Source organism: Podarcis filfolensis (assembly GCF_964270895.1).
Source record: "Podarcis filfolensis genome assembly, chromosome: 5".
Classification (NCBI taxonomy): domain Eukaryota; kingdom Metazoa; phylum Chordata; class Lepidosauria; order Squamata; family Lacertidae; genus Podarcis; species Podarcis filfolensis.
Window position 1 is genome coordinate 64,660,322 of NC_139608.1, and position 11,663 is coordinate 64,671,984.

Below are 11,663 nucleotides of genomic sequence, written 5' to 3' on the forward strand. Positions count from 1 at the left end.
CAACACAGGTGAAATCAGCCAACCACTGATGGCAATCAATGAGTTTTTCACCAGCCATCAGAGGCAAGGCATGTGGAAGAAACCATCCCTTGATGGCCCACAGACAGCTTCTCTCTGGCCCTCAGGGCTCTTCTGCTGGAGCAAACAATAGCTCCCTAGTGGTGCCTCCTAGGGTTTTGCAGTTGAATGTCTTAGTGGCATAGCTTATACATCCTCTGGTTGTATTTTTCCCCATGCTATTTTTTGAACTGTAGACTGCTTCCACTTTTTTGTGATACTTACTGTATTAGAATCCTAGAACTGTAGAGTTGGAAGGGACCCCAAGGGTCATCTAGTACAACCTCCTGCAATGCAAGAATCTCAGCCAAAGCAGCCATGACAGATGGCCATCCAACCTCTGCTTAAAAACCTCCAATGAACACAACCTCCTGAGGGAGACTGTTCCACTGTTGAACAGCTGTTATTGTCAGAAAGTTCTTCCTAATATTTAGCTGGATTCTCCCTTCTTGTAACTTGAAGCCATTAGTTTGAGTCCTACCCTCCAGAGCAGGTGAAAACAAGATGGTTCCCTCTTCCATGTAATAGACCTTAAGATATTTGAAGATGGCGATCATTCCTTTTTGGGACGTGGGTGGCGCTGTGGGTTAAACCACAGAGCCTAGGACTTGCCAATCAGAAGGTCGGCGGTACGAATCCCCGCGACGGGGTGAGTTCCCGTTGCTCGGTCCCTGCTCCTGCCAACCTAGCAGTTCGAAAGCACTTCAAAGTGCAAGTAGATAAATAGGTACCACTCAGGCGGGAAGGTAAACGGTGTTTCTGTGTGCTGCTCTGGTTCGCCAGAAGCGGCTTAGTCATGCTGGCCACATGACCCGGAAGCTGTACGCTGGCTCCCTCGGCCAATAAAGCGAGATGAGCGCCGCAACCCCAGAGTCGGTCACGACTGGACCTAATGGTTAGGGGTCCTTTTACCCTTTACCTATCATTCCTTTTCCAGGCTAAACATACCCAGACTCTTCAACTGTTCCTCATCAGGATTGGTTTCTTGACCCTTGTTCATCTTGGTTGCCCTCCTCTGAACACATTTCAGCTTCTCAACCTCCTTCTTATTGAACTTATTTGAGAGTGTAAACAAGCAGGTGGGTAGGGATAATCAGAGAGAGAATGTACACTTCAAGTAAGTCTATCAGCAACTATTAGTTATACTAGGAAACATATACTTTAAATACAGAATTTATTTGAACTTCTGCATCAGTTTAAGCACGTCAGGGTATAGCTGCTTTGGAGCATCGAGACCGAAGATATAATCCAGATGCTGCCAATCGGGGATATTCTTGTAAAAAACTAAATGAGGGATTCGAGGGATTAAGAGTTGAATATCCTTTACATCTTCCATAATGTCCTGTCCTCCACTCCACAAAGCTGTTGGCACTTCCATGCATTCTATTTTATAAAATGGGGGTGTGGTCTGGGGGGTGAAAAATAAAACAGAAATAGGTTTCAGTGATGACACTGTCATATTTTCGTACCTTTCTGACATTTCCTCATTCTGAACCTTCAGTGTTCTGGGATGTATGGCATCGGAAAAACTATTATTTTTCCCTTTATGCATTTACCCCTCTTTAGTACTTGCATGTTTTTCCTGGGCCAGTAATACATAGCAAAACCTCCTGTGTTAAAATGTTAGTTACATGAAGTACATTTTTGCAGATCCATTAATTTGGTAGTTGAAGATTAATTACTCTAATGTATAATATTATGCTCCGGATCATGTGAATCAAGATCAGAAAGGAATGTGTGGAGTGACAATCCCATAAACATGTAATAGCAAAAATGGATATCAATGCAGGAATTTAATTTACATATTTCATATTTGATCAACATTTACTTAGTGACAGTTAATAATATCCTACAATAGTTTGCTACAACCTGAGGAAGAACATTACGAAATTTTACTGACTCCTTTATTTAGGAAATTCTAGCATTTTAATGTTGAGAAGAGAAAATGATTTCTCTAATGTGCAGAGGGCACCATGCTAAGACTGCCAATCAGATTCACACAATAATTTATACATGCTAAATTCAACAAAAGTTCTCATGTTAAGCTGACCATCTTTGCTCCCCAGTAGGAAAAACAACTTCTTAACAAATGGTACAAGAATCTCTGTTGATTCCCACAGATAAGGACTATTTAGTGAACACATCACAGTTAAAATGATGATGCCGACAAGATGAAAAGAATTCTAAAGACATTAATGAGAATAACCATCATGGGGGGTATAGAATGAAAAAGTAGAGTACAGTGGTACCTCAGGTTAAGTACTTAATTTGTTCTGGAGGTCCGTACTTAACCTGAAACTGTTCTTAACCTGAAGCACCACTTTAGCTAATGGGGCCTCCTGCTGCCGCCGAACCGCCGGAGCCTGATTTCTGTTCTTATCCTGAAGCAAAGTTCTTAACCTGAAGCACTATTTCTGGCTTAGTGGAGTGTGTAACCTGAAGCGTATGTAACCCAAGGTACCATGTACTTATGCATGTGAAAACATGTTGCAATATTAAAAATGAAAGAGCTGATTACTCAAGAAGAAATATGATGGGGTCCTGCTGTTTTTTTTAAGAAAGTAGACGGACATCTAGTAAGGAAATTAAAAGAAGCAAAGGTCAGGATCCAGACTGGAATGCATATTTGTTATTTGTCTGTTTGCTTCCATACAAATAAAACCATTGGATCGTATCCAGCCCTGCAGATCTGTTTGTGCTATAGACCTCTGCATGCACTACTGAACTTCTGCCAAGCAGCACACTCTCAAAATCTGTGCCAAGGATTGAGAGAGGCCCCAGAGCAGAGGTAGGGGATCCCTAATTATGCAAGTGGAACTCTGTGTGCACAGTGTTGGATCCAACCCATAATTCTGTGTACTTCTTTGATGTTCTCTCAGTCTTTAAGAGTCCCTGAAGGAAGTGTGCAAGAATTCAAACATTACAGCATTTTTTTTAACGCGGAATTTTAAAACAGAACCCAAACTCATCCTTTTCCTTACCATATTGTATACAACTTTGTTCCTGCATCCATAGTCAAAAAATCTAAATTTATGCGTCCTAGTGACCTAGAAGAAGGACAAGAATTATGTAGAGTTTGAAAAATTTAATTTTGAAACATAGTCATGTGCTAATACAAATTCAGGTGATGTGAATTGCTAGAATTCCTCCTCATGCAATATTTATGAAACCTCTTGCTTAAAATAGTGAAGCCCCTTAAAAAATATGTGTAAAAATATTTAATTTATTTAAGGAATTAATATATAATATTTTATATCACTAAATATACATGATCCCTAAGTGGTTTACATAGAAAGATAGATGATGATAGATAGATAGATAGATAGATAGATAGATAGATAGATAGATGATAAATAGATAGAAATATTTATCATAAACTAAAACAATAAAACAATTAACATATATAAATAAAAGCCAAACTATTTTACTACTGTACTATTGTAACTATTGTTTCCACCAGGAAAGTGGCGTGTGGAGCATACTCCAGAGGGTGAATATCACTTCCTTGATGTCACAAGTTGGCATTCCATTTATCATGGTCAGTGGCGTAGTGTGGGGGGTGCAGGGGGGGCCGGCCGCACCGGGCGCAACATCTGGGGGTTAGGGTTAGGGGGCGCAAATCCATGGGTTAGGGGGCGCAAATCCACGGGTTAGGGGCTCAAATTACTTGCCTTGCCCCGGGTGCTGACAACCCACGCTACGCCACTGATCATGGTATAGCCAGTAGGCCTCTGCTGAAAACCTTAGCAATCTTTTGAGGGCATATAAAGGTATCCTAGTCCCAAGTTGTCTAGGGCCTGTGCTGATCTTTAAATATTGGTGTAATCAGTGCTTTTTTTCTAAAAAAAAAAAAAAAATTTAGGAGAACTCTCATTTTGGCTGCTCCCCCTCCCCCTCAGCCCCCTTCCTGTCCCCCAACACCTTCCCAACCCATAGACGAGGGGATTTGAGGAGGTGGCACTGAGAGTACGGAAAGGCCCACAGCAGAGTCGGCTTGAGAGAGAAGGGCAGAGTGCTAGCTGGCTGGCTGTAGCCCGGCATGAGGAGGAGGAGGAAGAGGAGGAGGAGGAGACCGTTGCCACCACCATTGCCACCCCTGACTCCCCTCCCCGGGCACCGGTAAGGAGAATGATAGAGCTCCAGTCCACGCTGCTACTGAAGAGACAGCTGGCATGTTGGTCCGTCAGTCAGTCGGGGCAACACAGAATGTTTAGGGGTACACGTACCCCTGCTCCCCCCCAAAAAAACACACTGGGTGTAGTATATGTATAACTAAGGACTCCACTAACCAACCTAGCATACCTTCCAACATTCCTCAGATGAAAATAGGGGCATTTCTCACTCAACTGACCCTCCTTGACACCCCATTTTTTTGGCCCTTCCCCGCCACCGCAGAGCATTTCCTACCAGGAGAAAAATGAGTGCCAGCACTGCACCGATGGGATGCAGTACACATGCCCTCCCGTGCACTGAGAAAATCCCTTCATTCTAATTTTATTTTATTTTATTCTTTGGTAAATTCACAAAAAGAAAAATATACATTAAAATATACCGTATTTTTCGCTCTATAAGACGCACCAGACCACAAGACGCACCTAGTTTTTGGAGGAGGAAAACAAGAAAAAAATATTCTGAATCTCAGAAGGCAGAACAGCAAGAGGGATCGTTGCGCAGTGAAAGCAGCAATCCCTCTTGCTGTTCTGGCTTCTGGGATAGCTGCGCAGCCTGCATTCGCTCCGTAAGACGCACACACAATTCCCCTTACTTTTTAGGAGGGAAAAAGTGAGTCTTATAGAGCAAAAAATATGGTAAGTTTTTGAAAGGGGTGAGATTAGATGTAGATGGGGGGATGAACCCGTGTGCTCTGCTCCAAGCCCTGCCCTCTGCCTGCCCCTCAGAGCAGGCACTTCACACAAGGCTGGGCCGCAATGGTGGCCGCCCCTCTTCCTCTTCTCTGCTCTCCAGCAGCTGCTACGAGCTGCCCATGGTAGGAGGCTGGCTGTAGTGACCGTGGAGAGACACCAGGATGCTCCCTCTCAGCCGCAGCCACTGCCACTCGGTACAACCACTTGCTTATCCACCTCCCCAAGTTTGGTGGTGGCAGCACTGGTGGGGGAATGAGGGACATCCCAGGATCAAATCTGAAGCAGGAATAGCTTTCGCAATTCAGGGACTGTCCCTGGAAAATTGGGACATTTGGAAGGTATGCCCTGCCCACTTGATTATTAATAAAAACATACTCTAAATGGCACATTCAGTCCAAATACCAGACTTTGGACTAAGGCTTTGGCACTGCTCTGAAGACAGTTATCAAAATCTACCTGGCTCCAGTGGTCCACTGCTTTGACAGAAGAAAAATCAGGAAAGATTCCAACATACACGTCTGCTCGACTCTGGAAAAACAAGTTAAGATGTCCTGCCTTAAGTTGTATGAAAACAGCAAACACATTCCACAGTCTCTCTTATTGTGCTCTCTTCCAGTGAGGCTTTTGTGTAGCAACCTCCACCTGGGTTTTTTCATTCCTAATTGTCTTCCATGACTGGTTAGGGGCAACACTGTATCATGAACCAGCACTATTTGTTGTTGTTGTTTAGTCATTTAGTCGTGTCCGACTCTTCGTGACCCAGTGCTTAATATGATACCCATATGCTTTCTGTTCTGATCTTATACTCTACAAATAACATCTTGCATAGCTTATTTTATGTTGCAGAGCACCATCCTATAAATATTCAATAGCAACTTTAAACATACAGAGAAATCTCATCTAAATGGAGGGCGCTCTGCAACTTGGGGTACACTATAGAGAAGGCTCACCCAATGGGCCACACTCATCATCAAAACTTCAAGCTGACCTCCCCCCTGCAGACTTCAGGGCCCAGGTTCTTTATTAGAATTCAATATGCAAAATATAACATGAAAACAATTGTTTAGTGTGTGCTGGGCTGCTATAGTGCTGCTGCTGCTGCTGCTGCTGCTCCATATTGTATTCATGTGTAGAAGTTCACTTCTCTTTTTCTTTAGTTATATCTTTTGTCAAAAGATATAAAGAGAAAGCACCTACCACATTAAAGTTTTTCTCGTTAAATCCCACCCCAAGGGAAAGGAACCGGAGGCACCATTTGTCTATAACTGGGTAGCTGCATATCTTGGCAGTGAGGGCTTTCAATTGCTTGCTAAGAAGACAGTATTCTTTATTGCCCCATATAAGCTGAAATACAAAAATGCACAAATAATTCTGAATCTGCTTAGAAGCATGTCTAATTACCTTTAGCTCTTTATCACAGTCATAACACAAAAATGGATGAGTGTTTGGAGATCCCTTCTTTTATCCAGCTCACTTACAAATTGGACAAAGGGGAATCACCCAACACTCAAAACTGTTCAGAGTCCACTGTAATTAAATCATATAAGAAATACTTACTCTTCTGAGTCCATCAGGAATTACCAAAAGTTTATAGAAAAGTCCTTTGCTGTTTACCAATGTGTAGCCAGGAGCAAATGACAGGTAGAGACTGATTTTCGGAGCAAGCTGAGGAATGATGGAAAAGGTAATAAAACCTGCAAAAAACAGCAACCCCAAAGTATTCCATAAATGGGAGCCGTAAGTATTTGGGACAGTGCATTGGGGTGGGAAACAATATTTGCATTGTTCTTCTGTCCCTATGAATCCTTAACAGTGCACTCCTTTCCTGGCTACTCAGAAGTCCTACAGAATGCAGTGGGGCTTACACTAGGGATTCACCAATTGGTCAATTTCAGATTCTCTCTCTTCCTAATTTTTCCAGTCCAAAATTCAGTTTTCCATACTTCCACACCAGTTTGTGATTCTGTTCCACAAATAGATGCTTTTAATCAGCAGAGCAACCCTAACTGGCTTTCACCTTAAGCAATTATCTCTTTCTAGTGTGTAAGTGGCTCTTTATGCTGTCCCTGAGTTGCAAACTATTTGCAATAAAGCATACATGCAGGATTCAGCAACAGAAGGGTTCACCTTAGTTTCAGTGGATGAGTCTTCCTAGAGACCCAGTACTGTATATTCAACTTCTAGTCCCAACCCAATTAATGAAGGATACAAGGATGAAATACGTTTCAATAACTTGATCATAACTTACCTAGTGTCCCACCTTGGGAATGGCCAATATAATATAATTTTTCTTGCCTAGTTTTCTTTAGGATGAAGTCTATAGTTGCTGGAATATCGTATATTGCTATTTCATGAAAACTGAAATACAGACATACAAAACACAGTTGTTGTATTGCCCACCTACGCTTAGATGCAGAAACAGAAGATCCTGGAAGAACCTCTTTCTCGCTTAGACAAACAACTGCCACAGTGTAAAACAAGGATGGGGAAACCTGTAGACCTTCCATGTTACTCTTCCCCTTCCTTTTTAAGGTAAACATCTAACAGCATACTACTAACCATGTCAATTCAAAGTAAGTTCAGTGGGGCTTAATCTTAAGTAACTGGGGTTATATGTGTAATAATATACAGATATCATATGCATATACATGCCAGATTTCCTAAAGCAATCAGTGCATAAACACATACAACAATACATGCAACTTAGGTATTAATATTTATAAAATTATGCATAGAAAAACAGTACCACTCATAGGGCTTGGCTCTTTTATTTGTATTGTGTATACAATTATATTGCATGTAACATGGGAGTAGTGTAGAAATTGCTAAGGGGTTAACAGTACAGAGTTATGCAGAGTCATATATATTGCTACAAGACCTCAATTGGAACATCTTCTGCCATGCTTCAAAGCCCTGTCCAAGAGTGAAGTGCTTTCCCTACAAGATAAGATTGCTATAGATGTATGTCAAGGACAGCACTCAGGAAAAGCGTACTTCTTGTCTAAGCTCCAAAATGTCCTTTTAACATACCTGAAATTCCAAAATTCTTCTTGGTCAATTGACAGGGTCTTGTGTCTTCTAGACCAGCTGCTCCCTCTAGTATTTATTATCCAAACATCATAGCCAGCATCTGCTAGGAAGAATCCCAGGCTGTTGTTGGGAAGATTGGCAATCCAGCACCTACCTTCAGCAAGCAAGCCATGTACTAGTAAAACAACGGGCTTAGGTCCTGGAAAAGAAAGCAAAGAAATATAATCTGGGGGTGAGCTCTCTGCCTTATACTGGAGAATCAAACCTGCCCACTGTGATACTTTGTAGTGATGACTCCAGCAGGATACACCTGAACTTCCAGAGTTACTGAACAAATGTCACTTTTTCTAGGCTAGACATGGTTACTTGTTCCTGTAATTCTTTTGCACCACCTAACATTTCACAGTTAAAGCCATGGTTTTCCCAGTAGTGATGTATGGAAGTGAGAGCTGGACCATCAAGAAGGCCGAAGAATTGATGCTTTTGAATTATGGCGCTGGAGGAGACTCTTGAGAGTCCCATGGACTGCAAGAAGATCGAACGTATCCATTCTTAAGGAAATCAGCCCTGAGTGTTCACTGGAAGGACAGATCGTGAAGCTGAGGCTCCAATACTTTGGCCACCTCATGAGAAGAGAAGACTCCCTGGAAAAGACCCTGATGTTGGGAAAGATGGAGGGCACAAGGAGAAGGGGACGACAGAGGACAAGATGGTTGGACAGTATTCTTGAAGCTACAAACATGAGCCTGACCAAACTGCCGGAGGCGGTGGAAGACAGGAGTGCCTGGCGTGTTCTGGTCCATGGGGTCACGAAGAGTCGGACATGACTAAACGACTAAACAACAACAACATTTCACAGATAAAAAGAGGGATGTTGTCATATACCAAGGACCACTATTCCCCCCTCACGATCCTACAACCTCTGCCCCACCTATCACATTAGACACTGCTGCTGATGTCTTTCAGAGATTACTCAGCTATAGCCTGGCTTCAGAATCAGGATATGTTAGTAAACATTTGTTTTGATCTTAAGCATGTCTAAATGAATGAATGTTTATAGCCCGACCCCATGCGCATCCACTCAGAAAGTGAATATCGTGTAATATTTAAACAGGAAGCAACTCATTTCTCTTTCATTCCAGGATAAGTACATGCGGCTATAATCAATCTTAAGATGAGATAGCCAACCTGGTGCTCTCCAGATGTTTTGGCTTCCATCTCCATTGGGCCCCAGTCAGCATAGCCAATGGTCAGAGATGATGGGAGTTGTAATCCACAGCAGAGTGTGATTTTGACTACCCCCATTTTATTCAGCATGACAAAGGAGTGAGCATTGTTGATCCAGAAGGCCATACAATAAAATAAATGAAACAGTTTTTAACAAGGTAAGGTTTGAGAAGACAGGAATTCTCCCTAGTGAACAGGGACAGTTTAGCTTATTTATTTATTAATTATAGCTTTTGCTGGGACCTTACAAAAAAGAAAGTTAAGGTATTATATGAATCCAAATACACAGCTGTTACATTCCAAAATTACCTGTCTTGCCAGAACTGTTCATTCCGCAAGGAATTCTGTTTGCTTGTAAGTAATAGCCATCCTCTGTCAGAATTTCATGCTCTTCACTGGGGTATCCCCAGTATTGAATGACTTCATTCTGCAGATTGGGAGGAAAAGAAATCATGACCCCATCCCACACCCCAAGGCATATATGCATAGCCAAGATAAATAACTTTATGAGCCAGCCCCTAAGCCACAGGCACCATTCACATGTGGGTGGGTGGACTGCAACTTGCATAATTCTTGCCCAGGGACCAGGCTGACTGAGGTTGTTGAGTCCAGCATCTGCAGAACCAACAGGTTTCCCACCCCTGCTTTTAGCTTTCTTAAAACAAGAACATAAAAGTGAACAAATCTAAAAACAAAAAAAGCACTTTCTAATTTGATTCAAGAAGTTAATTTTGAGAACTGTGTTATCTTCACTGAACTAGAAAATGCCTAGTTAATCACAGGCCACTAGGTAGCTCTCAGCATCAGGTTTTTGTATCAGCAGTTAGCAGGCAGTAATACTAACACACTTCACAAGGTTTCAGTAAGGGTTGTTTCTTGAAATAATGAAATAGCACATTTGAAAGGCTTTGAAGATTCAAAAGCACTGAAGGGTTACCAGAGAAGAGGGAAAGAACATGTTCTCTGCTGCCACAGAGGGCAGAATTAGATTTACAGGCTTCAGCTGTTGTTGCTGTTGTTTTCAATTTAGTACCCATCAGGTCTCAAGATGGCTTACAATATTCAAGAACAGAAGCAATTATCAAGAAGGGGAGTGTCACCTCTCTTGCTGGTGATCTTTAAGCAGGGGGTGTGCTATAGCTCTGGATTTGTTGCATCAAGCAGGGGGTTTGGATTAGGTTGGATTATCTCAATGGTCCCTTACAACTCTGTGGTGCTATGGTTCTATCTAATTTAGCATTGCCAAGAAGTACAAATCCAGGGAACAGACAAAATCCCAGGCATTTCCTATTAAATTTTTAAAAATTCCCAGGCGCCAGTTTCCCAGGCTCCCTAATCTAATTGCTAAATATTGCCACCAGTCTCAACAGTGCTATTTTTCTAGAGAAAGAAGTGCTGGACCTCACCATGAGTGGCAATGGTGCCCAGCTGAGAGGTGCAGGAACTGAGTTCCGGTGAGTTCCTGCTGGAAAAAAGCTCTGATCCTCAACATTTCCTGATTCTAGACTTGTTTCCTTCCATATGGGTGTACATTAGGAGTTCAGCAGAGCAGGGATTAGCTTTGGCAAAGTTCAGAGAGGTGCTCATAGGGACACTTTCATGTATTCAATGAATACAGGAGCAGATTCTGAGAAATACGCTAGGACCTTCCTCCACCTTCGTCCTGGTAGGCCCACATTCAGCTCTTGTGAGAAAGGAGTCCCCTAACAGCAACACAAGAGGGCAAGTGTAGAAAGAGTAAGCACCAAAAAGCTCAAAGCTAAAGCCCAGTTCACACATTAGAGCTGTCAAAGAGGCTGGTTTTAATTCCATCTAACAAAGGGATAGGCAATGTAGTACCCTCCAATTTTATTTTATTTTTGAACTACAACCCCCATCTTCTCTGATCATTAGCCATGCCAGCTAGAACTGATGGGAATTGGAATCCATTTTGGCTGTCTTTGTCCTAACAGCATCAATCAACATTTGGCCAATATTTTTGTGTGCAGTGGCCCAGCATGCTGATTGCCTCTGGTTTTCTCCATGCTGGTGCAAAACAGCCAAAGAAGAATCATTCTGTGCTACTTTAAGGCAAATTGCTTAATTTGTGTGGTAAACCAGCACAGAGAAATACATAAGATGTATGCCAAGTTTTTCATAATGGACTCATGTTTGTCTTCAGGTAATAATCTCCTGTAAACACAGGCAGGCTCAAAGTCAACATTTACATTAAGCTAGGCCCTCTGAACTTTCAGCAGGGCATAAATTAGCCCGATTCAGTCATTCACCTAACCAGAAAAGATGGTTTGTGTCAAACACTTGCAAATGAATAATCCGTTTCTTTGGGATAACCCACACAGGATCTGAAATTCTGCAGGAAATGCATTTGAATAAGCAACTTACGACAGTCATAAATTCTTGAGGATTCAAATGTCTCCCACTTATAACTTCTTCTGCAGCGGAAGCCTCTTGGATTAAGCAGGCCACTACCAAAATGAGCCACAT

At 42.2% G+C, this 11,663-nt stretch overlaps 1 protein-coding gene across 1 annotated transcript; it reads right to left on the reverse strand.

Annotated features, from left to right (window-relative positions):
- Positions 1-1,231: 1,231 nt before the first annotated feature.
- On the reverse strand, positions 1,232-11,663 carry LOC310763255 (lysosomal acid lipase/cholesteryl ester hydrolase-like; the record flags this gene model as incomplete). The annotated part of the gene is made up of 9 exons (XM_083615140.1): positions 1,232-1,465; positions 3,039-3,104; positions 5,325-5,450; positions 6,120-6,266; positions 6,480-6,616; positions 7,171-7,280; positions 7,953-8,151; positions 9,489-9,606; positions 11,562-11,663. 9 exons carry the CDS (start codon positions 11,661-11,663, stop codon positions 1,232-1,234), a joined length of 1,239 nt encoding a protein of 412 aa, XP_083471266.1.